Source organism: Hyperoodon ampullatus, assembly GCF_949752795.1.
Source record: "Hyperoodon ampullatus genome assembly, chromosome: 3".
Classification (NCBI taxonomy): domain Eukaryota; kingdom Metazoa; phylum Chordata; class Mammalia; order Artiodactyla; family Ziphiidae; genus Hyperoodon; species Hyperoodon ampullatus.
This window is the reverse complement of record NC_136916.1, coordinates 35,080,777-35,106,889: the sequence shown is the minus strand read 5'-3', so window position 1 is coordinate 35,106,889 and position 26,113 is coordinate 35,080,777. Positions and strand designations below refer to the sequence as shown.

The 26,113-nt window shown below is 39.1% G+C and overlaps 1 protein-coding gene across 1 annotated transcript in view; it reads left to right on the top strand.

The window, feature by feature from the left end:
- ADAMTSL3 (ADAMTS like 3) overlaps positions 1–26,113 on the top strand; it is a gene marked incomplete at its 5' end in the record, with an annotated part of 559,659 nt that overhangs the window by 317,504 nt on the left and 216,042 nt on the right. The window contains 2 exon segments of the mRNA XM_079701202.1: positions 3,147–3,383; positions 15,742–15,868. Coding sequence (XP_079557328.1) covers positions 3,147–3,383; positions 15,742–15,868 — 364 coding nt within the window.

Genomic DNA, 26,113 nt, shown 5'->3' with positions numbered 1-26,113 from the left:
GCTTTATCTGTTAAAAATAATAAAAACACAAACATTCCAATAGATAAATGAAGGACAGAAAACAAGAAATTTTTGAAGAATTAACACAAAAAGCAAATATACATGAAAAGATATTAAACCTAAATAATAAGAAGGAAATGCAAATTAAAATGTTGAAATTCTATGTAACACTTATGATTGGAAAAAATTTTAGAAAATTATAATATCCAAACTGAGAGGATGTACTGAGAAAAGGGAACTTATATAGCCTGATGATAATAATAAGACCTTCCTGGAGGGCAATGTGGTAATATTTTGAAAACCTCATGAAACACACTCTTTTTCTCAGAAATTTCATTTCCAGAAATTTGTCCTTGAGAAATAATCAAAGATTTGTGCAAAGATTTATGTATAAGAATCTTTGTTATTTATTCTTTTTTTGAATAGAAACTATTCCCAAAGTTTTTACAATGAACATTTACTTCTTTTGCAATAAGAAAAAAAAATAATATATTGCCTTTCTGTATCTACTTTCTTTAATTGGGAAGTTTGTATACAATGAATTCATTCCCATTAATTGGGAAGTTTGTGCTGAACTTTGTTTTGTTTTGTTTTTGTTTTTTTTTAATTGAACATTTTATTTGAGATAATTGTTGATATACATACAGTTGTAAGAAATAATACTCAGACGTCCCATGTTGCCTTTACCCAGTTTCCCACAATGGTAAGATTTTGCAAAACTATAGTACAGTATCAGGACCAGGATATTGATATTGACACAGGCAAGATAAAGAATAACTCCAGGGCTTCCCTGGTGGCGCAGTGGTTGAGAGTCCACCTGCCAATGCAGGGGACACGGGTTCATGCCCCGGTCCGGGAGGATCCCATATGCTGCGGAGCGGCTGGGCCCATGAGCCATGGCCACTGAGCCTGTGCGTCTGGAGCCTGTGCTCCTCAACGGGAGAGGCCACAACAGTGAGAGACCTGCGTATCGCAAAAAAAATAAATAAATAAAAAATAACTCCATCACTACAAGGATCTCTCATTTCCTTTTATAGCCACACCCACTTTCCTCCAGCTTCATCCCATCCTTAGTCCTTGGCAACCACTAATCTGTTCTTCATTTCTATAATTTTATCACTTCAGGAACATTGTATAAATGTAATCATGTGAGTAAGATTGGAGGATTGGCATTTTTCACTCAGCTTAAGTCTCTGGAAATTCATCAGGTGATATCATATATATTTATATCTATATTTTTGCATACTAAAATGTAAGCAATGTCTTTAATATTGAGTGAATCTTTGTATTTTATAAATGTGAGTATTTGATATGTTTATAGCAAAAAATGCTCTATAAATTTTAATAGAACTGTGGGTAGAGTTGCATACTGAATATTTTATTTTTTTAATAAATTTATTTGTTTATTTGTTTTTAGTTTTGGCTGTGTTGGGTCTTCATTGCTGCGTGCGGGCTTTCTCTAGTTGCAGCGAGCGGGGGCTACTCTTCATTGTGGTTCACGGGCTTCTCATTGTCGTGGCTTCTCTTGTTGCAGAGCACAGGCTCTAGGCTCGTGAGCTTCAGTAGTTGTGGCTTGCGGGCTCTAGAGCACAGGCTCAGTAGTTGTGGCACACGGGCTTAGTTGCTCCGCAGCATGTGGGATCTTCCTGGACCAGGACTCGAACCCGTGTCTCCTGCAATGGCAGGTGAATTCTTAACCACTGCGCCACCAGGGAAACCCTGACTATTTTAAATAACCTTTATGCTGAATTGTCTTATTGTTTTGCTTTGTTTGTTGCTGAGCTTTTAGAATTAATTGGCTTATTTGGAAAAATAAATGAAAAACACTTATTAGTATAATATAATCTAAGACAAGTGTCTTCTAATAATTTTAAGCTAACATTATTGTACTTTGGGGCTGATTTGTCCTTCTGGGGAAACTTGTAAAAATAATAAGCTCCCTTATCTAAAGTTTCAAAAGAACTTTACCCCTGTGTCTATTTGCAGCCCCCTATTGAGTAGGCATTATTTCTTGTTCATCACTTTCTAGTTTGGATTTAACTAGCTTTGAAGTCATTATTAGGTACTGCTGAACGGCCAGCTTTTTGGAGTTGCTTCTCAATTTTTATTCTCTATGCCTAACTTACAAGGACTCCTTCCTCTTGTTGTTTTTTTTTTTATTGGAGTATTTTTGCTTTAAAATGTTGTGTTAGTTTCTGCTGTACGACAAAGTGACTCAGCTATATGTATACATATATCCCTTCCCTCCTAAGCCTCCCTCCCACCCACCCCCATCCCACCCCTTCTAGGTCATCACAGTGTGCTCAGTTTTGAAGAGTAAAGTAACATTTTTATCATCCAGCATCTTGTTTTGGAAATATCTGATGAGATTGATTAGTAATTAAATAAAAAGACCCTTGAGTCATCAAGACTTGTACAAACACTTTGTCCTATTATTATGAGAGCTCCTTGGGGTATTAACTTGAGATTTATTTGCTTTTGTTGTAGACAGAATTTGAAAAAGCTGCATTATCTCTTTCCATTCTAGAGCCTGTTGAAGGCAGGCACTGGGTACCAGTAAAGAGCAATGGCAGGGGGTCTGAAAACAAGAGAGGAAAGGTGATGAACTAAATAACAATGACAAAAGCAATGAAACAAACACAAGTCCCCACAGAGCACAGCAGTTTGGGGCCAGTTAATAACAATCCTTTACATTGAAATGGCTCCTAAAGGCATGGAAGATAATGAATATTTCCTATGAAGACCTTAGGTCACCTGGAAAAATCAAAAACATTCCATTTTCCCTTGTCTCAAAAAGAAGGAGGTTGCGTAATGCATTTGAAAATTTATATTCAGTATGGTTAAAATAGAGCAAAATTTGGCATTTAAGTATGGTAAGCTTTAATTAACTGGAGAAAACAACCTGGGTGGAAAAATAATCAGAATAAATGAGGTGATCCCCTCCTTCATCACAGAGGTACCAGTAGAATTCCACACTACAGATTCTGTTTTGAAGGAGAAAAAAAAAAAAAAGTGAAGGAATGAAGTGACTTCTGGGAGAGAAGCAATTGGGGTCTGCTCTCATGGGACTCAGGGACACTTGTTCAGCCTTCTGCTGGCCCATCTCACTGTGTGATGTGCATGTGGCCCTTTTTCTCTGCCCCCAGGACTGCCCTCCAGATGCGGAGGACTTCAGAGCCCAGCAGTGTTCAGCCTACAATGATGTTCAGTATCAGGGGCGTTATTATGAGTGGCTTCCAGAGTACAATGATCCTGCTGCCCCCTGCGCGCTCAAGTGTCACGCACGGGGACAGAACTTGGTAGTGGAGCTGGCACCCAAGGTCTTGGATGGAACTCGTTGTAATGCTGACTCCTTGGACATGTGTATCAGCGGCATCTGTCAGGTAAGCCACACCTACTTCCTGTACCCCTGGCTCAAGGATGTGCCACGACCACTCTCAATAATCTTTTTCTTCTGCACTTTTGTTCACGCAGATGAAATATTGTCTTTGATCCTTTTAGTGTAAAATTTTTTTAGGGAGTATTACCTGTAGCTTATGTTTTACTTATTTAAAATAGTGTAAATTTTGCCCCTGTAGAATCAAAAGATTGCAGTATATGACTTGTGGTTTTTCTAGATCAGTGGTTCTCCAACTTGAAAGTGCATCGGAATCACATGAAGGACTTGTTAAAACACAGTGTTCTGGGCCCCAATGCCAGAATGTCTGATCCAGTTGGTCTGGGGTAGGGCCTGAAAATGTACATTTCTAACAAATTCCCAGGAGATGCTGATGTTCCTGGCCCAGGGACCCCACTTCGAGAATCACTGCTTTGGAAGGCTAATATTGATAGGTTCTCTGACCTTTCTTATTAAAACTAATTCATTGTTTTGGGTCTTTGGGAGCAATGACTTATATATTAATTAATTAGCATGAATGTGTTCCAGCAGACTTTTCAGAGTGGACTTTGGAGAGCTGCAGTGAGTGTGTCTGAGGTATAATCCCCCCCACACAGCTTGTAATGGGTCTGAGGATTCAGGGCACTATGACAGGTTGCTGAGACAGTATGGGGATAGTAGGGAAAGGATAGGATTCCACCCCATTCCTTTGATCACTGGAAAAAAAAATTGTAAACATAATGAATGCCTAGTATTCCATCTACCCTATTATGTTCATAACAAAAATGGTAGTAACAATAGCAAATGAACCTAACCATCTACTAAGTGTCAGACATTGCCAGGCATCTCTGACTTCATATGCTTAGATGAACTGTGGTCTTGTTGCTCAGACTAGTTTCTCCTTCCTACATCTTTTCATCTAGAAAACGGCTTCCAGTTGCTCAACACAAAACCCTGGAGTCATTCTTGATTCTTCTCTTTCAATCCACACATCTAATCCATTGTCAAGTCCTGTCAGTTCTACCTCCAAAGCCTCTTTTGAATCCACCATTTCTGTCTCCACTGATTTCCTTCCTAGTCTAAGCCCCGCTTTAGCTCTGACCTAAACTACAGTAGCCTCCTGTCCTGATCTCCCAGCTTCCAACACTGTCCCCATTTGATTCATTCTCCACACAGCAGCCAAAGTGACTGTCTTAAAGCCTAAATCAGAGTTTTTAACTCCTCCCACCAAAATCCCTAAATGTCTTGTCATTGCATTGATGGTGACATCCAGGATCCTTGCCTACCTTTCCAGGCTCTTCCTGAACTCTTCTCTCCCCTTCCCCACCTTTTTATAAAAGGACTTAAAACTTTTTAGGTTCAGAGCAAAATTGAGTGGAAGGTACTGATGTTTCCCATATACCCCCTGCCCGCACACATGCAGAGTCTCCACCATTTTCAACACTCCCCCACCAGAGTGGTACCTTTATTACAATTGATGAACCTACACTGACGCATCATAGTCACCCAAAGTCCATAGTTTCCATTAGGGTCCACTCTTGGAGTTGGATATTCCATGGGTTTGGACAAAAGTATAATGACATGTATCTGTCATTGTGGTATCATACAGAGTATTTTCTTTTTTTTTTTTTACAACTTTATTGGAGTATAATTGCTTCACAATGGTGTATTAGTTTCTGCTTTATAACAAAGTGGATCAGTTATACATATCCATCTGTTCCCATATCCCTTCCCTCATACAGAGTATTTTCACTCCCCTAAAAATCCTCTGTGTTCTGCCTACTCATCCCCCCAACTCTTAACCCCTGGTAACCACTGATCTTTTAACTTCCTCCATAGTTTTGTCTTTTCCAGAATGTCATATAGTTGGAATCATACAGTGTAGGCTTTTCAGATTGGCTTCTTTCACTTAGTAATATGCATCTAAATTTTCTCTATGTTTTTTTTATCACTTGATAGCTCATTTCTTTTTAGTGCTGAATATTATTCCATTGTCAGGATGTGCCACATTTTATTTATTCATTCACCTACTGAAAGACATCTTGGTTGCTTCCAAGTTTCGGCAATTATGAATAAAGCTGCTATAAACATGATTTGCAGGTTTTTGTATGGACACAACTTTTCAATACATTTGGGTAAATACCAAGGAGTGTGATTGCTGTATCATGGTAAGAGTATGTTTATTTTTGTAAGAGAGTCTCAAACTGTCTTCCAAAGTGACTGCATTTTGCACTCCTACCAGCAATGAGTAAGAGTTACTGTCATTCCACATCACCTCCAGCATTTGGTGGTGTCATTGTTCCAGATTTTGGTCATTTTAATACGTGTGTAGGGGTATCATATTGTTGTTTTAATTTGCAATTCCCTAATGACATGTAATGTTGAGCATCTTTTCACATGCTTATTTATCACCTATATATCTTCTTTGATGTGTCTGTTCAGGTCTTTTGCCCATATTTTAATTGGGTTGCTTATTTTCTTATTGTTTAGAGTTATTTATATATTTTGGATAACCGTCCTTTATCAGATGTGTCTTTTGCAAATATTTTCTCCCAGTGTGACTTGTCTTCTTGTTCTCTTGACAGTGTCTTTTACAGACCAGAGGCTTTTTATTTTATTTTATTTTCATTTAGTTTCTTAAGATTTTTTTTTTGATGTGGACATTTTTAAAGTCTTTATTGAATTTGTTACAGTATTACTTCTGTTTCATGTTTGGGTGTTTTGGCTGCACAGCATGTGAGGTCTTAGCTCCCCAAACCCGTGGGGATCGAACCCACAGCCCCTGCACTGGAAGGCGAAGTCTTAACCACTGGACCACCAGGGAAGTCCTGAGGCTTTTGATTTTAATGAAGTCCAGCTTATCAGTAATTTCTTCCAGTGATCATGCTTTTGGTGTTATATCTAAAAAGTCACCACCATAGCCATGGTCACCTAGGTTTTCTTCTAGGTTACCTTCTAGGAGTTTTATAGTTTTGTGTTTTACATTTAGGTCTATGATCCATTTTGAATTAGTTTTTGTGAAGGATGTAAGTCTGTGTCTAGATTCATTTTTTTTGCATGTGGATGTGCAGTTGTTCTCGCACCATTCATTGAAGAGACTATCTTTTTTTTCCATTGTATTGCCTTTGCTCCTTTGTCAAAGATCATTTGATTGTATTCACGTCAGTTGATTTCTGTGCTCTCTATTCCGTTCCATTGATCTATTTGTCTATTCTTTTTCCAATACCATACCATCTTGATTACTTTGGTTTTATTCGTAAACCTTGAAGTTGGGCAGTGTTAGTCCTCTGACACTGTTCTTCTCCTTCAGTATTGTGTTGACTGTTCTGGGTGTTTTCCCTCTTTATGTAAACTTTAGAATCAGTTTGTTAATATCCACAAAATAACTTTCTGGAATCAAGTTGGAAAGAGCTAACATCTCAATAATATTGAAGCTTCCTATCCACAAAAAAGGATTATCTCTCCACTTATTTAGTTCTTCTCAATGTTTTCCACCTTCTGGATCTATCCATTTCTGATAGAGGGGTGTTGAAGTCTCCAGCTATAATAGTGGGTTCATCTACTTTTCCTTGCAGTTCTGTAGGTTTTTGCCTCGTGTATTTTGGCATTCCATTGTTAGGCATATACACATTAAGAATTGTTATGTTTTCTTGGAGTATTGACACCTTTATCATTACTTAAATACCCTTGATAACTCCCCTTGCTCTGAAGTCTGCTCTGTCTGAAATTAATATACCTACCCCTGCTTTATTTTTATTAATGTTAGCATACTGTGTCTTTCTCCATCCCTTTACTTTTAATTTATAGATGCTTTTATATTTAAAGTGGGTTTCCTCAGACAACAGATAGTTGGATCTTGTTTTTTGATCTACTATGACATTCTCTGTCTTTTTAATTAGTACATTTAGACTCACTGCCATACCCCAGTACCCTGACAATGTCTGGCCCCATCAAAGGTCCTCACTTAAAAACTGGTTGAATAAATGAGTCTTATCTACTTGCAAATGCAGAGGCTTTTCTTAACTCTTGGTCTTCCTTTCATTTCTCTCTCAGCCTCCAATCCTGAATTTTCTAGTTCAAGCTTGATATCCATTCTGGGAGATTCCACAAATTCCTCCAGTATACCATCGGAATTCCTCCAATCCCCACCCCTTCTCAAATGAACTAGTATTGTTCTTCCCAGATCCACTAGTTATTCTAACTGCTATTTCTATTCCTTTCTGCTTATGACACCACAATTCTCAGTGTTACCTTCCTGAATTCATATTGTAGTCACCAAGTGTATTTGCTTGCATGTCCTCTATCCCGGTACCTCTATCAAATCTCTCACATTTTACTCTTCTTTCCTCTCTCACTTTCACCTTTCTACCCCAAGACTAAACTAGTCAGTCTCCCTTGGTAGCCTAACCAATCTCTCTTCCTTTCTTTTCTACTCTTAAACCATCTTACTTGATGTTTGCTGTTGCTTAATCTTCCCTAAGGTCAGAGTTTACTACTTCATTTTTCTATCTCATATGCTGTCAGTGGTTTCCCTTTGTAACCACCAGTTAACTTTTGAGCTCTTCCACTAAATGATAATAATAGCTATTATTTGTCAGTGGAATTATGCTTTTTTGTTTTCCAAGTTTTTGACAATGAGTGTGTATTGCTTTTATAATGAAAAATAATTGTTACTAACAAACAATTTAATCTGGGCTAAAGAAGAGCAATGTGATCGAGGTAATGTTTTGACGCTGAGGTTTTGAAAAGTTGAGTAGAAGTTACATATATCAAGATGAGGAAGAGAATCCCAAGGACAAGGAATAGCGCTGGTGAAGAGGTGTGATAGTAGGTGTGTTTAAGCATCTTTGACTCATTCTGTAGAGCTGAGGTGAAAAATACCTGTGGGATAATGCTTGAAATTGAGGCAACAGATGTAGGTGGAAACCAATCATGAACTTATTCTGAAAGTTATAAGAAGAGAGGAACCATTGAAGAATTTTATAAGAAATAGCTGAGTTGGGATTGTTTTTAGAAAGATCACTCAAGTGGCAATGTGGCAGATTATTTGGGGAAGACAGGGTTGGAGCAGATAAAAATAGGTCACATTGGGGTAACAAGGGCTTAAAGTAAGGTGGAGGTAGGGTGACTGAAGAAGGGGAGACATTCTACAGATTAAAGAAGCAGATCTTTTAGGGCTGGATGTTTGATTGGATGTGGGGAAAAAAAGAGAGAGAAGTTGAGAATGATGTCTGGATTTCTGACATAATAACTAAGTAGATGATGAGGCCCTTCATCAAGACAGAAAATACTGAGTTGAGGACCAAGTGTGTGGGGAAAAGATGATGAGCCTGCTGTGGATATCCAAGTTGATACATGAATCTAGAGCTTAGGAGAGAATTCTAGATGAGGAATATAGATCTGGGGGTCGTCCCATGGTTAAAGCTAATGTATGTCCTTAGGGACTGAATGAGAAGGGCAGATTCCCAAGGACAGAGCTCTGGCCCCATCATTTCAGGGGCAAGCATTGGAAGAGGTACACATGATGGAGACTGCACAAAACAATCTTCTGTTTAATAGAAAACTGGGAAAAAACAAGATATGGGTGGGTGAGTGTTTAAGAAGGAAGTTCGCAGTGCCAAATACTTCAGAGAAGTCAAGCGGGAAAAGAACTGAAATATGCCTGCTTCATTTGGACCAAACAGAGATCATTGGTGACCTCAGCTTAAGCAGTCTCAGTGACATGGTTGGAGTGAACACTGCTTGGTGCAGGATGTATTAGTTTCCTGTGACTGCTTATTGTCTCTGAGCCTTGGTCTCTTCAGTCTGTATAAAGGAGATGTTACTCTCCTTATAGGCCCTATTTTAAATTTGTTCTTTCATTAATCAACTATACTCCAATATAAAATAAAAAGTTAAAAAAAAAGAAATGGTATGGATATTGATTGACTCTTTATCTTATGAGGTGTGGAGGGTTCAAGAACCTGTTACATTGATAATTACAGAATTGCCTGGAAAAATAAAAAGTATTCTCAAATAAGAAGGATAATCTGAAAGGATGACAAGTTACCCATAGAGTACCGTTCATCATCCTTATTACCAAACATAAGAAAAACACTCTATGACATAAATCACAGCAAGATCTTTTTTGGTCCACCTCCTAGAGTAATGGAAATAAAAACAAAAATAAATAAATGGGACCTAATGAAACTTAAAATCTTTTGCACAGCAAAGGAAACCATAAACAAGATGAAAAGACAACCCTCAGACTGGGAGAAAATATTTGCAAACAAAGCAACTGACAAAGGATTAATCTCCAAAATATACAAACAGCTTATGCAGCTCATATCAGAAAAACAAACAACCCAATCAACAAATGGGCAGAAGACCTAAATAGACATTTCTCCAAAGAAGACATACAGATGGCCAAGAGGAACATGGAAAGATGCTCAACATCACTAATTATTAGAGAAATGCAAATCAAAACTACAGTGAGGTATCACCTCACCCCAGTCAGAAAGGCCATCATCAAATAATCTACAAACAATAAATGCTGGAGGGGGTGTGGAGAAAAGGGAACTCTCTTGCACTATTGGTGGGAATGTAAATTGACACAGCCACTATGGAGAACAGTATGGAGGTTCCTTAAAAAACTAAAAGTAGAATTACCATATGACCCAGCAATCCCACTACTGGGCAAATACCCAGAGAAAACCATAATTCAAAAAGGCACATGCACCCCAGTGTTCATTTCAGCCCGGTTTACAATAGCCAGGTCATGGAAGCAACCTAAAGGCCCACTGACAGCCGAATGGACAAAGAAGATGTGGTACATATATACAATGGAATATTATGCACCCATAAACAGGAACAAAATTGGGTCATTTGTAGAGACGTGGATAGACCTAGAGACTCTCATACAGAGTGAAGTAAGTCAGAAAAAGAAAAACAAATATCATATATTAAGGCATATATGTGGAATCTAGAAAAATGGTACAGATGAACCTGTTTGCAAGGCAGAAATAGAGACACAGATGTAGAGAACAAATATATGGACACCAAGGGGGGAAATGGGGGTAGGATGAATTGGGAGATTGGGATTGACATATATACAATAATATGTATAAAATAAATAACTAATGAGAATGTGCTGTATAGCACAGGGAACTCTACTTCACTTCGCTGTATAGTAGAAACTAACCCAACATTGTAAAGCAACTATACCCCAATTGAAAAAAAAAATGTATTGAGCAAAAAAAAAAAAAAAAGAGAGAGAAAGAAAGAGTTGGTTTTGCTGTTAAGGACAAATGTAAATAGATGGTTTTATAGGGATTTTTTTAATTTATAAGGCAGCATGAAAATAAGTACAACTAGTTTATGTGATACATTTAAAAAACATTAAAATTCATTTAAAAAAAACTCAAAAAAAATAAATTCGTTCTTTCATGAACAACATTTCAGGAGCCCAGCAGAACAGCTGTCACACAGGAGCCCTGTAGGCTACACTGGTTCTCTTTCCCTGGTTTCTCCTTGTGGGCACTGACCAGAGCTCCCTCTTATTTGTCTAAAGTGCATAGTTTGCTCCAGTAGTTTCCAAGGTTTGAAGGGGATTGCAGGATAAAGTTGGTTTTCAATGCCGAATTAGTTCCTTTAAAATGTGTGCTTCCTATCATGTTTCTGTGAGTCTAATGAGTAAGTGGATTCTTTGGGCAGTCATAGGTGATACCTTGCTGAAAGCTGAGTGATCTTCTGGCAAAGGCTATTCAGATCAAAAGAATTGCATGCCCTTCTTCAAAAGTGACTCAGACACTTCTAAGTTGAATTCAGTATCTTTCCTTCCACAGGACAATGTTCACATAAATTCCCTTTCCCATACAATGTGGCTGTGGCTGTCCACAGCCATTAGGATGGGAGAAAGTAAACTGTGATTCTCTCTGATTGCCTTAGGATCAGTGAACTGAGCCCTGATGTTCACTTGACAGAGACTACAGACAATTTTTGCAAGTGTGTTTACAGTTTGCTCATTTACATGACCCTGTCACCGTGCTCCTGGGAAGAACCTACCATGAGTCTGAGCACAGCAGACAGCATGAGACAACAAAACACACTGAATGAAATTTGCTTCTGCTTTGGAGGTCTGATTTTTATCAGAAACAGGACCTGGTTGGAACCAGATCTTCAGAGCAAGTCTGATTTATCATTCACGTTTATTGAATTCCTTGACAACTGTGTAAATGAAGAAAATCACTTTGTATTTCTAGTAAAAAGAATAGCATCTAACCCTTACTGGGTGCCTACAAGGTGTCAGGCATTGTCTAAGCACCTTACTGTGTTAGCTTATCGTACACTATGAAGCTGGGATAGTCATTATCCCCACTCTGTCTGTAAGGAAACTGGAATTTGAAGAGGCTAAGTCATTTGCCCAGACGGCACAGCCAGAAAATGGTAGAGCTGGAATCTGAACCCAGGAAACCGAATTCCAAAATCTGTTTTCTTAACCATGGTGCTATACTGATGATATTTGTACGTTTTTTATTGCTACAAATATAGCCAAATTTTCTAACTGGAAGTAAGATGTGATTCTAGTAGACAGCAGTCAGCACGATAGGTGAGTGATGCTTAGACAGTTTAGTACAGAGGCTGAAACTCAAATATCTACCCTCCACTCTGGAAGAAAACTGCTCAAGTCTAGTCATAGTGAGTGATGAGGGCTGTCGTGAGCTGGAGAATACATATCTGCTCATTAATATGCTCAAGGGGGCAACCGTGTATAAACATGTCAGAGTTTTCATTTGTCAACAGGAGCCAGAAATCTGGATTTTAATGTGAAATGGCCAGTTTCAAACAACCCTTTGATGTTAATGACCCTGCTCTATGCATTAATAGTTAAATAGTACTCCAGTATAATACAGGCTAGGTTTTTCCTTCAGTAACCAACACCCCCTGAAGCTCTGTGGCTTAAAACAATTAAAGGTGACTTTTAGCTCACGCTGCTTGGCCAACGTGGGTCAGCAGGAGTCTTTGCTCTTGAACGTCTCAGAGACCCAGACTGAGGGAGGCTTTATTGGAACACGTTTTGCATAATAACTACAGCAGTGAGAAGGGGAATGTGTGACTCACACACTGACCCTTGAAGCTTCTTACAGAAGTGACACAAACACTTAGACTCATATTTCGTTGGCCAAAGACAGTCAATGACCACACTTAAATTTCTAAGGGGGTGGGGAAGTGCAGTCCTCCATGGGCTGGAGAAGCTAAATATTTATGAAGATTCCTAATGATTACCATAGCTCCATATCCTCTGATTTTTCAGGCAGGAATGTTAGAATTTTTTGTAAGGTAGAATCCAATTTTCAGAGATCTCAAGCAGAAATTGACTCAAAAAATTCTTTGCTTCTTGAAGGATTATATTTGACTGAGCTGGAAAATTCATGTTTTGCTTCATATGGAGTAACGACCCTTATTTGAACACTGACTTCTATGAGCTGATTAAGAAATCATATGCCAGAACTATGAAATAATCCTTAGCTGAAGTGATGATTTATATATGTGTATTTATTCCCCAAAGCACTGCTCATATATCTTAATTTTTTCTTTATATTATCCCCTATCTTGTATAACTTGTCTCATTAACTACACTGTAGAATATAAATCTTGTCTTACTAATTTATACTCTGTAGTGCCTGGCTCTATAGAAATTGGTTATATATGGATGTTAATAAATTTTATTGCTATGTTTATCGATTAGCGGTTTTTAAATCATTACCACTAGAGATCTTGACTTCAGGAAAAGTCACAGAAGTTGAAAATACTTGAGGCAATTCTTAGAAAGTTGCTCAGTGTTCATTAGGATGTGAAGTGAGAGCCAAAATTCAGTAGTCCCTCAAATTCAAGGGCAGTTCTGGCTTATACCCTATGAATCACAAGGCAACCAGAACTTCTTTTCAGATATTATTTTTCTGTGATGTTTTCACATGCTTATTTTTGGCTGTAATATTTGGATGAACTGTAGCTTTAAAAATTATGAAATACATGTCAGTACTCAGGGGAGTATTCGATTGCCCAGGGTCTTGCAAGGCTCTAAACACTCTTCAAAACAAGCCCGTCCTAGCTCCTAAACCCACACCCTTCCTGGATGACCAGACAAAGGGTGATTCTCATTCTCATGAAATGCAAAGTGCTCAGGGACACGGATGTGTGAGGACAGAGCTTGGCCTAGGAACAGTGTTTTATAATTTGATGGTAGAATTACTACCCTTTGAGAAAGTTGCATGAACACAAGTTACTCACTGATTGAATCTCAACCACGCAAGTGTGTTTCCAAAATCAATCACTCTTAAGTTATTCCACATGTACTTGTAAATATTAACATAATGGCCTATGTAACTGGGTTCACTGTTGTCCATCTGCCGATACTAAAGGTGAGGAAGGTATAGCATAGTGTTAGGATTCTGCTGTCAGATGAACTGGGTTTTAAAACAGATTTTAAAACAATACGCTAGTTGTGTAATGTAGGAAAGTCATATAACCTCAGTGACACTCACATGCCTTATTTGTAAAATAGAGATAGAAGGTATCAGAAGGTTGCTATGAAGATTAAATGAAATAATGTGTATAACATATTTAGCATAATGCCAGTTACGTGGTAAGCATTCAATAAAAATCAACTATTATTATTAATATTTTACTATTATCTTTATAAAAATCATATAATCAGGATGAAAGGGTCTCAAAGGATTCAGCTGCTCATCAAATAATTTAATCCCCACTCCAATATTCCTGCCAAAAAGTCTCCTACCTAGCCCATGGTTGAATATTTATTGTTGGATAACTCTGATTTTAAAAACTTTCTCATATTGAACTAAATTATGCCTAAACCTGTAGCTTTCACCGTTTGAAAATACACAGAACAAATGTAAACCCTTTCTTCATGACAGCCCTTTGTGAATTTGAAAATATCTCTAATCATAGGCTTTTCCTTAAACTTCCTTGGAACTTGTCCTACCTCTCCCTGAAACTTTCATTTGATCTTTTTCCTTCCCTTCAGCACCAACATTTTGGAAAGAATAGTCTATAGATGTGGTTCCAACTTTGTCCTGTTTTATATTCTCTTCAACACCTTGGATACAAAATCTGATCCAGCAGTTCTCCAAACCGAAGCATAGGGGCTCAACCCAGCAGTCAAAACAAAATGAAAAACAGAGAGAGATTAAAGGGGCTCTCTTTTGATGAGCACTTTGAGTATTCTAATCACTGTACTAAGAGTTTCACATATATTTTCTCATTTCATTCTTAGTAGACCCTACGTGGAGTATGTATTATTGACCCTATTTTACTCTTGAGGAAAATGAGTCTCCTAGAGTTTGAATTGTTCAGAACCCTGCAGCTTGAAAGGGGTGGTAGGACAGGGCAGGTTTTGTAAGTGGGCTGTTTGCCTCTAAGGTCTCTGCACTTACACACCAGGCATATAAATACAAATAAAGTTGAATGTGTATGCAGAGGTAGAGATGAACCAGCTCATCAGTTAATATTATTGGGTGCACATCATGTAAAAGACGTATTTGTAAAATAAAAAGAAATATAAGACATAGCCCTTTTTCTCATACAAGGAAGCTCACAGTCTAGCAAATACACAACTCACAAAAGCAGTAATTCACAAAAGACTGAAGGATATCAGTATAAGCATATTCTATGAGATAGCTCTCTCAATTCCTTCCTTATATTTTAAAAATTGTTTATAAAAGTTTTTATAAAGATTGTGTATATATACACACACATATATATATAATGACATACAGGTAGAGATAGGTATAGGTATAGATAATGATAAACAGAAGGAAATGCAAAGATACAAATACAGAATATAGAGAGATACGGATATATCATCAGTATTAAGATACAGGTATAGATTGAGATTAAAAACAGAAAAAAAAATTAAAATAAAACTATGGACCAGAAGGATATACATCAACTTCAGAATAGTGGTCATTTGGGGGAAGAAATGAGAGAATAGGACTAGGGTAGGGATAGAAAGAGAGGGAAGGGGTGGGAAAGAGGAGAGAGGAAATATCTGTGATGTTCCATTCATTTTATGTACATAAAATATCTGAATAAAATTATAAATAAAACACTAAGAGCGGGAGTGTCAAGGGGCAGTCTCAAGTCTTTTTTAATTCTTTGGCCTTTGGAGAAGAATCATATAAATGACAGGGTACTGTCAAGCTTTATATATTATTATATCTTTTAAAAACTAAATTCTCCTAAAAGAGAGCCAACTCGTACATTTAAGAAGGATAACACCATAAATATGGTTTCTGACATACAGAAGGTCTCACATCCCCGTATCTCTACCCGCTCCTGACCGCTGTGCTTCTGTCTGTCTGCAGGCAGTGGGCTGCGACCGGCAACTGGGGAGCAACGCCAAGGAAGACAACTGTGGCGTCTGTGCTGGTGACAGCGCCACCTGCAGGCTGGTGCGGGGACAATCAAAGTCACACGTTTCTCCTGAAAAAAGTAGGTTTTAAACCCGATACGATGTTACCATAAAACATGTGCTTTAGACCGTCTGATACTAGAATAACATTTTCCTAATGCTGAGCTTTTTCATTGGAAAGAACTTTTGACCTGTGTTCTAAAAGACAAATTTCTTCCAAAAAGTGTAGTATATCAAATTCTTATTCCCATTACCTCTTTTTTTTTTTTTTTATTAGTTTCTGCTTTATAACAAAGTGAATCAGTCATACATATACATCTGTTCCCACATCCCTTCCCTCATGCATCTCCCTCCCTCCCACCCTCCCCATCCCACCCCTCCAGGCGGTCACAAAGCACCGAGCTGATCTCCCTGTGCTCTGTGGCTGCTTCCCACTATCTATCTACCTTACGTTTGGTAGTGTATATATGTCCATGCCTCTCTTTCCCTTTGTCACAGCTTACCCTTCCCCTTCCCCATATCCTCAAGTCCATTCTCAAGTAGGTCTGTGTCTTTATTCCTGTTTTACCCCTAGGTTCTTCATGACATTTTTTTTTTTTTTAATTCCATATATATGTGTTAGCATACGGTATTTGTCTTTCTCTTTCTGACTTACTTCACTCTGTATGACAGACTCTAGGTCTATCCACCTCATTACAAATAGCTCAGTTTCGTTTCTTTTTATGGCTGAGTAATATTCCATTGTATATATGTGCCACATCTTCTTTATCCATTCATCCGATGATGGACACTTAGGTTGTTTCCAGCTCCGGGCTATTGTGAATAGAGCTGCAATGAACATTTTGGTACATGTCTCTTTTTGAATTATCGTTTTCTCAGGGTATATGCCTAGTAGTGGGATTGCTGGGTCATATGGTAGTTCTATTTTTAGTTTTTTAAGGAACCTCCATACTGTTCTCCATAGTGGCTGTACCAATTCACATTCCCACCAGCAGTGCAAGAGTGTTCCCTTTTCTCCACACCCTCTCCAGCATTTATTGTTTCTAGATTTCTTGATGATGGCCATTCTGACTGGTGTGAGATGATATCTCATTGTAGTTTTGATTTGCATTTCTCTAATGATTAATGATGTTGAGCATTCTTTCATGTGTTTGTTGGCAGTCTGTATATCTTCTTTGGAGAAATGCCTATTTAAGTCTTCTGCCCATTTTTGGATTGGGTTGTTTGTTTTTTTGCTATTGAGCTGCATGAGCTGTTTATAAATTTTGGAGATTAATCCTTTGTCAGTTGCTTCATTTGCAAATATTTTCTCCCATTCTGAGGGTTGTCTTTTGGTCTTGTTTATGGTTTCCTTTGCTGTGCAAAAGCTTTGAAGTTTCATTAGGTCCCATTTGTTTATCTTTGTTTTTAGTTCCATTTCTCTAGGAGGTGGGTCCAAAAGGATCTTGCTGTGATTTATGTCATAGAGTGTTCTACCTATGTTTTCCTCTAAGAGTTTGATAGTTTCTGGCCTTACATTTAGGTCTTTAATCCATTTTGAGCTTATTTTTGTGTATGGTGTTAGGGAATGATCTAATCTCATACTTTTACATGTCCCTGTCCAGTTTTCCCAGCACCACTTATTGAAGAGGCTGTCCTTTCTCCACTGTACATTCCTGCCTCCTTTATCAAAGATAAGTTGGCCATATGTGCGTGGGTTTATCTCTGGGCTTTCTATCCTGATCCACTGATCTATCTTTCTGTTTTTATGCCAGTACCACACTGTCTTAATTACTGTAGCTTTGTAGTATAGTCTGAAGTCAGGCAGCCTGATTCCTCCAGCTCCGTTTTTCGTTCTCAAGATTGCTTTGGCTATTCGGGGTCTTTTGTTTTTCCAAACAAATTTTGAAATTTTTTGTTCTACTTCTGTGAAAAATGCCAGTGGTAGTTTGATAGGGATTGCATTGAATCTGTAGATTGCTTTGGGTAGTAGAGTCATTTTCACAATATTGATTCTTCCAATCCAGGAGCATGGTATATCTCTCCATCTATTTATATCATCTTTAATTTCTTTCATCAGTGTCTTATAATTTTCTGCATACAGGTCTTTTGTCTCCTTAGGTAGGTTTATTCCTAGATATTTTATTCTTTTTGTTGCAATGGTAAATGGGAGTGTTTTCTTGATTTCACTTTCAGATTTTTCATCATTAGTGTACAGGAATGCCAGAGATTTCTGTGCATTAATTTTGTATCCTGCTACTTTACCAAATTCATTGATTAGCTCTAGTAGTTTTTCGGTAGCATCTTTAGGATTCTCTATGTATAGTATCATGTCATCTGCAAACAGTGACAGCTTTACTTCTTCTTTTCCAATTTGGATTCCTTTTATTTCCTTTTCTTCTCTGATTGCTGTGGCTAAAACTTCCAAAACTATGTTGAATAAGAGTGGTGAGAGTGGGCAGCCTTGTCTTGTTCCTGATCTTAGTGGAAATGGTTTCAGTTTTTCACCATTGAGGACAATGTTGGCTGTGGGTTTGTCATATATGGCCTTTATTATGTTGAGGAAAGTTCCCTCTATGCCTACTTTCTGCAGGGTTTTTATCATAAATGGGTGTTGAATTTTGTCGAAAGCTTTCTCTGCATCTATTGAGATGATCATATGGTTTTTCTCCCTCAACTTGTTAATATGGTGTATCACATTGATTGATTTGCGTATATTGAAGAATCCTTGCATTCCTGGAATAAACCCCACTTGATCATGGTGTATGATCCTTTTAATGTGCTGTTGGATTCTGTTTGCTAGTATTTTGTTGAGGATTTTTGCATCTATGTTCATCAGTGATATTGGCCTGTAGTTTTCTTTCTTTGTGACATCCTTGCCTGGTTTTGGTATCAAGGTGATGGTGGCCTCGTAGAATGAGTTTGGGAGTGTTCCTTCCTCTGATATTGTTTGGAAGAGTTTGAGAAGGATGGGTGTTAGCTCTTCTCTAAATGTTTGATAGAATTCGCCTGTGAAGCCATCTGGTCCTGGGCTTTTGTTTGATGGAAGATTTTTAATCACAGTTTCAATTTCAGTGCTTGTGATTGGTCTATTCATATTTTCTATTTCTTCCTGAGTCAGTCTTGGTAGGTTGTGCATTTCTAAGAATTTGTCCATTTCTTCCAGGTTGTCCATTTTATTGGCATAGAGTTGCTTATAGTAATCTCTCATGATCTTTTGTATTTCTGCAGTGTCAGTTGTTACTTCTCCTTTTTCATTTCTAATTCTACTGATTTGAGTCTTCTCCCTTCTTTTCTTGATGAGTCTGGCTAATGGTTTGTCAATTTTGTTTATCTTCTCAAAGAACCAGCTTTTAGTTTGGTTGATCTTTGCTATCGTTTCCTTCATTTCTTTTTCATTTATTTCTGATCTGATCTTTATGATTTCTTTCCTTCTGCTAACTTTGGGGGTTTTTTGTTCTTCTTTCTCTAATTGCTTTAGGTGCAGGGTCAGGTTGTTTACTCGAAATGTTTCCTGTTTCTTAAGGTGGGATTGTATTGCTATAAACTTCCCCCTTAGAACTGCTTTTGCTGCGTCCCATAGGTTTTGGGTCGTCGTGTCTCCATTGTCATTTGTTTCTAAGTATTTCTTAATTTCCTCTTTGATTTCTTCAGCGATCACTTCATTATTGAGTAGTGTATTGTTTAGCCTCCATGTGTTTGTATTTTTTACAGATCTTTTCCTGTAATTGATGTCTAGTCTCATAGCATTGTGGTCGGAAAAGATACTTGATACAATTTCAATTTTCTTAAATTTACCAAGGCTTGATTTGTGACCCAAGATATGATCTATCCTGGAGAATGTTCCATGAGCACTTGAGAAGAATGTGTATTCTGTTGTTTTTGGGTGGAATGTCCTATAAATATCAATTAAGTCCATCTTGTTTAATGTATCATTTAAAGCTTGTGTTTCCTTATTTATTTTCATTTTGGATGATCTGTCCATTGGTGAAAGTGGGGTGTTAAAGTCCCCTACTATGATTGTGTTACTGTCGATTTCCCCTTTTATGGCTGTTAGTATTTGCCTTATGTATTGAGGTGCTCCTATGTTGGGTGCATAAATATTTACAATTGTTATATCTTCTTCTTGGATCGATCCCTTTATCGTTATGTAGTGTCCTTCTTTGTCTCTTCTAATAGTCTTTATTTTAAAGTCTATTTTGTCTGATATAAGAATTGCTACTCCAGCTTTCTTTTGATTTCCATTTGCATGGAATATCTTTTTCCATCCCCTTACTTTCAATCTGTATGTGTCTCTAGGTCTGAAGTGGGTCTCTTGTAGACAGCATATATATGGGTCTTGTTTTTGTATCCATTCAGCCACTCTGTGTCTTTTGGTGGGAGCATTTAGTCCATTTACATTTAAGGTAATTATTGATATGTATGTTCCTATTCCCATTTCCTTAATGGCTTTGGGTTCGTTATTGTAGGTATAGTCCTTCTGTTGTGTTTCTTGCCTAGAGAAGTTCCTTTAGCATTTGTTGTAAAGCTGGTTTGGTGGTGCTGAACTCTCTCAGCTTTTGCTTGTCTGTAAAGGTTTTAATTTCTCCATCAAATCTGAATGAGATCCTTGCTGGGTAGAGTAATCTTGGTTGCAGGTTTCTCTCCTTCATCACTTTAATTATGTCCTGCCACTCCCTTCTGGCTTGTAGAGTTTCTGCTGAGAGATCAGCTGTTAACCTGATGGGGATTCCCTTGTGTGTTATTTGTTGTTTTTCCCTTGCTGCTTTTAATATGATTTCTTTGTGTTTAATTTTTGACAGTTTGATTAATATGTGTCTTGGCGTATTTCTTCTTGGATTTATTCTGTATGGGACTCTCTGTGCCTCCTGGACTTGATTAACTATTTCCTTTCCCATATTAGGGAAGTTTTCAACTATAATCTCTTCAAATATTTTCTCAGTCCCTTTCTTTTTCTCTTCTTCTTCTGGAACCCCTATAATTCGAATGTTGGTGCGTTTAATGTTGTCCCAGAGGTCTCTGAGACTGTCCTCTGTTCTTTTCATTCTTTTTTCTTTATTTTTCTCTGCATCAGTTATTTCCACTATTTTATCTTCCACCTCACTTATCCGTTCTTCTGCCTCAGTTATTCTGCTATTGATCCCATCTAGAGTATTTTTCATTTCATTTATTGTGTTTTTAATTGATGCTTGATTCATCTTTAGTTCTTCTAGGTCCTTGTTAACTGTTTCTTGCATATTGTCTATTCTATTTCCAAGATTTTGGATCTGGGAAATAGAATCTTGGATCAGCTTTACTATCATTATTCTGAATTCTTTTTCAGGTAGACTGCCTATTACCTCTTCATTTGTTAGGTCTGGTAGGTTTTTATCTTGCTCCTTCACCTGCTGTGTGTTTTTCTGCTTTCTCATTTTGCTTATGTTACTGTGTTTGGGGTCTCCTTTTTGCAGGCTGCAGATTCGCAGTTCCCGTTGTTTTTGGTGTCTGTCCCCCGTGGCTAAGGTTGTTTCAGTAGGTTGTGTAGGCTTCCTGGTGGGGGGGACTAATGCCTGTGTTCTGGTGGTTGAAGCTCGATCTTGTCTTTCTGGTGGACAGGTCCACGTCTGGTGGTGTGTTTTGGGGTGCCTGTGGCCTTATTATGTTTTTAGGTATCCTCTCTGCTAATGGGTGGGGTTGTGTTCCTGCCTTGCTAGTTGCTTGGCATAGGGTGACCAGCACTGTAGCTTGCTGGTCGTTGACTGAAGCTGGGTGCTGGTGTTGAGATGGAGATCCCTGGGAGATTTTCGCTGCTTGATATTATGTGGAGCTGGGAGGTCTCTTGTGGACCCGTGTCCTGAAGTTGGCTCTCCCACTTCAGAGGCACAGCACTGACTCCTGGCTGCAGCACCAAGAGCCTTTCATCCACCCGGCTCAGAATAACAGTGAGAAAAAGTAGAAAGAAATAATTAGTAGAAGAAAGAAAGAGAGATTGAAAGAAAGGAAGAAGGGAAGTAAGGAAGGAAGGAAGAAAGAAAGAAAGGAGGGAGGGAGGAAGGATGGAAAGAAAGGGAAGAAAGGAGGGAGGGAGGGAGGAATGAAAGCAAAAGGAAGAGTGAATGGAAGAAGAGAGGGAGGGAGGGAGGAAGGAAAGAAAGAAAGAAAGACAGGAGGGAGGGAGGGAGGGAGGAAGGAAAGAAAAAGAAAGTGGAAAGAAGAAGGGTGGGAGGGAGGGAGGGATGGAGGAAAGAAAAAGAAAGAAGGAAAGGAGGAGCGGAGGGAGGGAGGGAGGAAGGGAAGGGAGGAAAAAAAGAAAGAGCAGGTAAAGTAAAATAGAATAAAGTATGAAATATAGTAGCGTTATTAAAATTAAAAAGTAATTATTGAAAAACAACACGGACCGAAAGAACCCTGGGACATATGGTGGAAGCAAAGCTATACAGAGAGAATCTTACACAGAAGATTACACATACACATTCACAAAAAGAGAGCAGGGGGAAAAATCAAAAATCTTGCTCTCCAAGTCCACCTCCTCGATTTGGGATAATTCGTTGTAAAAAGAGGAAAAGGGCGAAAAGTCCGAAATCTTGCTAAGTCCACCTCCTTAATTTGAGATAATTCGTTGTAAAAAGAGGAAAAAAGGGGGGGGGAAAGTCTTAAATCTTGTCCTCAAAGTCCACTTCCTCAATTTGGGATGATTCGCTGTCCATTCATGCACTCCACAGACGCAGGGCACATCAAATGGACCGTGGAGCTTTAATCCGCTGCCTCGGAGGCTGCACAGAGAGATTTCCCTGTCTCTGCTCTCACAGCTCCCGGGTCTCAGCCTTGGACCTGGCCCCGCCTCTGCGCGTAGGTCGCCGGAGGGCGTCCGTTCTTCGCTCAGACAGGACGGGTTTAAAGGAGCCGCTGATTCGGGGGCTCTGGCTCACTCAGGCAGAGGGGAGGGAGGGGAATGCCCTCTCCTCGCGCACCAGGCAACAAAAGGGAAAAAAAGTCTCTTGCCTCTCCGGTAGCTCCAGACCCTTTCCCCGGACTCCCTCCGGGCTAGCACTAACCCCTTCAGGCTCTCTTCCTGCCGCCAGCCCCAGACCTCTCCCTGCGCTCCGACTGAAAGCCGATACCCGGGCCTCAGCTCCCAGCCCCGCCCGCTCTGGCGGCCGAGCAGACAAGTCTCTCGGGCTGGTGTGTGCCTGAGGGCACCGATCCTCTGTGCCAAAATCTCTCTGCTTTGCCCTCCACACCCCTGTTGCTGTGCTCTCCTCCGCTACTCCGAAGCTTTCCCCCTCCGCCACCTGCAGTCTCCGCCCTCGAAGGGGCTTGTAGTGTGTAGAAACCTTCCCTCCTTCACGGCTCCCTCCCACTGGTGCAGGTCCCGTCCATATCCTATTGTCTCTGTTTATTCTTTTTTTCTTTTGACCTACCCAGGTATGTGGGGAGTTTCTTGCCTTTTGGGGGGTCTGAGGTCTTCTGTCAGCGTTCAGTAGGTGTTCTGTTGGAGTCGTTCCACGTGTAGATGAATTTCTGATGTATCTGTGGGGAGGAAGGTGATCTCCGCGTCTTACTCTTCCGCCATCTTCCTCCGGCTCCCTCCCTCTTTTTTTTTTTTTTTTTTTTAAGATTTTTTTTGATATGGACCACTTTTAAAGTCTTCATTGACTTTGTTACAGTATTGCTTCTGTTTTATGTTTTGGTCTTTTGGCCAGAAGACATGTGAGATCTTAGCTCCCCCACCAGGGATTGAACCCATACCTCCTGCATTGGAAGGCGAAGTCTTAACTACTGGACTGCCAGGGAAGTCCCTATTCCAATTACCTCTTCTAAGACTATCTGTTTCTTTGAACATATGCCAATACAGAATATAACTATTTTTTTTAATTTGCTGATTTTTTAAGGTAAACTATGAGTCATTATTTTTTCTGCCCCCCTCTGATTGCTAACAGGGTAGAAAATATCGTCATGCATTTTTTGCCCATTTATACTTCTTCATGTTTCAATTAGCTGCTGAAGTCATTTACTCTTTTTCCTATTTGGATGGTGATCTTTTCCTTACTTGTATCATGAATATATACTATTTGTTTGTCTGTTGTACCTATTTCTAATGTTCTCTGTTTGTCATTTGACTTTCAATATTGTTTGTGTTTGTAGAATCAGTAGTTTCTAAGTTCTACATATTCAGACTTTTCCATCTTTTAAGTTCAATAATATCTGCTTAAAATTTTTTTAAAAAAATTTGGGGGTCAGTCAACTTTTTCTGTAAAGGGCCAGAGAGTAAATATTTTAGGGCTTTTCAGCCCATATGATTTCTGTCTCAACTACTCAACACTGTGCTGTTGCCAGGCAAAAGCAGCCACAGACAACCCGTGAACCAATGGGCACAGCTGTGTTCCAATAAAACTTTATTTACAAAAACTAGCCTGCAGGCTGAATTTGACCCTCAGGTTGTAGTTTGCTGACCCTTGCCTTAAAGGGAAAAAATCATACATGTGCGCCTTCTGCCAGTGCTTTTTTTGTGTGTTCCTACTTTATTTTAGTTTTTATAAATTTATAAATTTATTTATTTATTTTTGGCTGTGTTGGGTCTTTGTTGCTGTGCACGGGCTTTCTCTGGTTGTGGCGAGAGGGGGCTACTCTTTGTTGTGGTGCGCGGGCTTCTCACTGTGGTGGCTTCTCTTGTTGAGAAGCATGGACTCTAGGTGCGTGGGCTTCAGTAGTTGTGGCTCGCGGATTCTAGAGTGCAGGCTCAGTAGTTGTGGCGCACAGGCTTAGTTGCTGTGCTGCGTGTGGGTTCTTCCTGGACCAGGGATCTGACCCGTGTCCCCTGCATTGGTAGGTGGATTCTTAACCACTGCGCCACAAGGGAAGTTCCTGTGTGTTCCTACTTTAAACTCTTTTATTTTTATTTCTTCATGTTTATTTGGATGTAACTTATGAAATAGGGATTTTACTTATTCTTCCAAAATAGGGAGAACCTTACAGGAGGGGTGGAAGGTGGGGAGGATTTTCCAGGCAGAGGAAACACAAAGTCATGGTGTGACCCTAGAGGGAAGCCTGGACTTTGTTGAGGAACTACTAGGATTGCACATTGGTTAGGGTGGGGGAATAAGACAGAAGGCAACCATAAAGGCCTTCATCATTGTGCTTCACATTTCAGGTTAAATGGAGTCATTGAAGCCATTTAGGCAGTGGAGTGACATGGTTAGATTTGTGTTTTAATGAAATAATTCTGGCTGCATGTGGAGGTGAGCCAGGAAGCAAGGAGTCTAAGCAGGATGCTGTTTTTAAATACTCCAGGGTGTTTGAAATAATGAGGCCTTGGTCGGGAGTAGTGTGGTGGGAGAGGCAGACGAAGAAACAGATGAGAGAGAGATTTAGGAGAGTCAGTGGAGTTTGATAATTCTTTGAATGAAGACTGTAAGAGAGAAAAGAAAGGTAGGATGTTGCAGATTTTCCAGCTTGAGCAGCTGGGTGGATTTATTTGCTGTTCATCAGGGTAAGGAATGCATGGAGAGGAGATACATATCAAAGATAAATGTTCATATACACATGTGCCCATTTCTCTTCCCTCCTGTGTCTCCCTCCCTCCCACCCTCCATATCCCACCCCTCTAGGCGGGGTGTATAACTGATTCACTTTGTTATAAAGCAGAAACTAACACACCATTGTAAAGCAATTATACTCCAATAAAGATGTTAAAAAAAAAGATAAACGTTCACCTCCTTGGGTTTTTCTTCTTTCCCGAAATTTGGCCCCTTAAGTATTCAGTGCCTTGGTACCTATCTGATACCTTCAAACAGATGTTGATTGTCTTTGGAGTGGAAGAGTTGATCTGAAACATGATAGTCCATTGTTGCTAGTGGCAAAATCCCCATCTTGGTGGTCTTTAGCTATAAATTAGCTGAGTCTCTCCAAAGAGAGTATATAGAATATATCAGGAAGTCATGACAATTTAGCCAGGGAGAAAGTTTAAGGGAATTCAAGTGAAAAGATAATGAAAAGAGTAGGTAAACTCAGAACTTAGCCAAAGCAGTATGGAAGCTGAAGGAATAAGTAATTCCAAAAAGGAGGAAATAGTTGGCCATGTTAAATGCTGTTTTGAGGTAAGCTGGAATTAAGGTCCAAAAATTTCTCTTTGGCAATTTGAAGCCAAATTTGTGACCTTCGCAAGAGTGGTTTCAACGAACTTCTGGCTGAAACCAAAGCCTGAATGCAGTGGGTTTAGGAGTGAACAGAAGGTGAGAGAATGTATCAAGGGAAGGCTTTTCCCAGGAATAAAGGAGGGGTACACACCCACACCATGTCAAGAACTGGATAACTACAGGCACCCTTGAGAAATTAACTGTGTTCCAATACAGTGTTTTGTCTTTTTT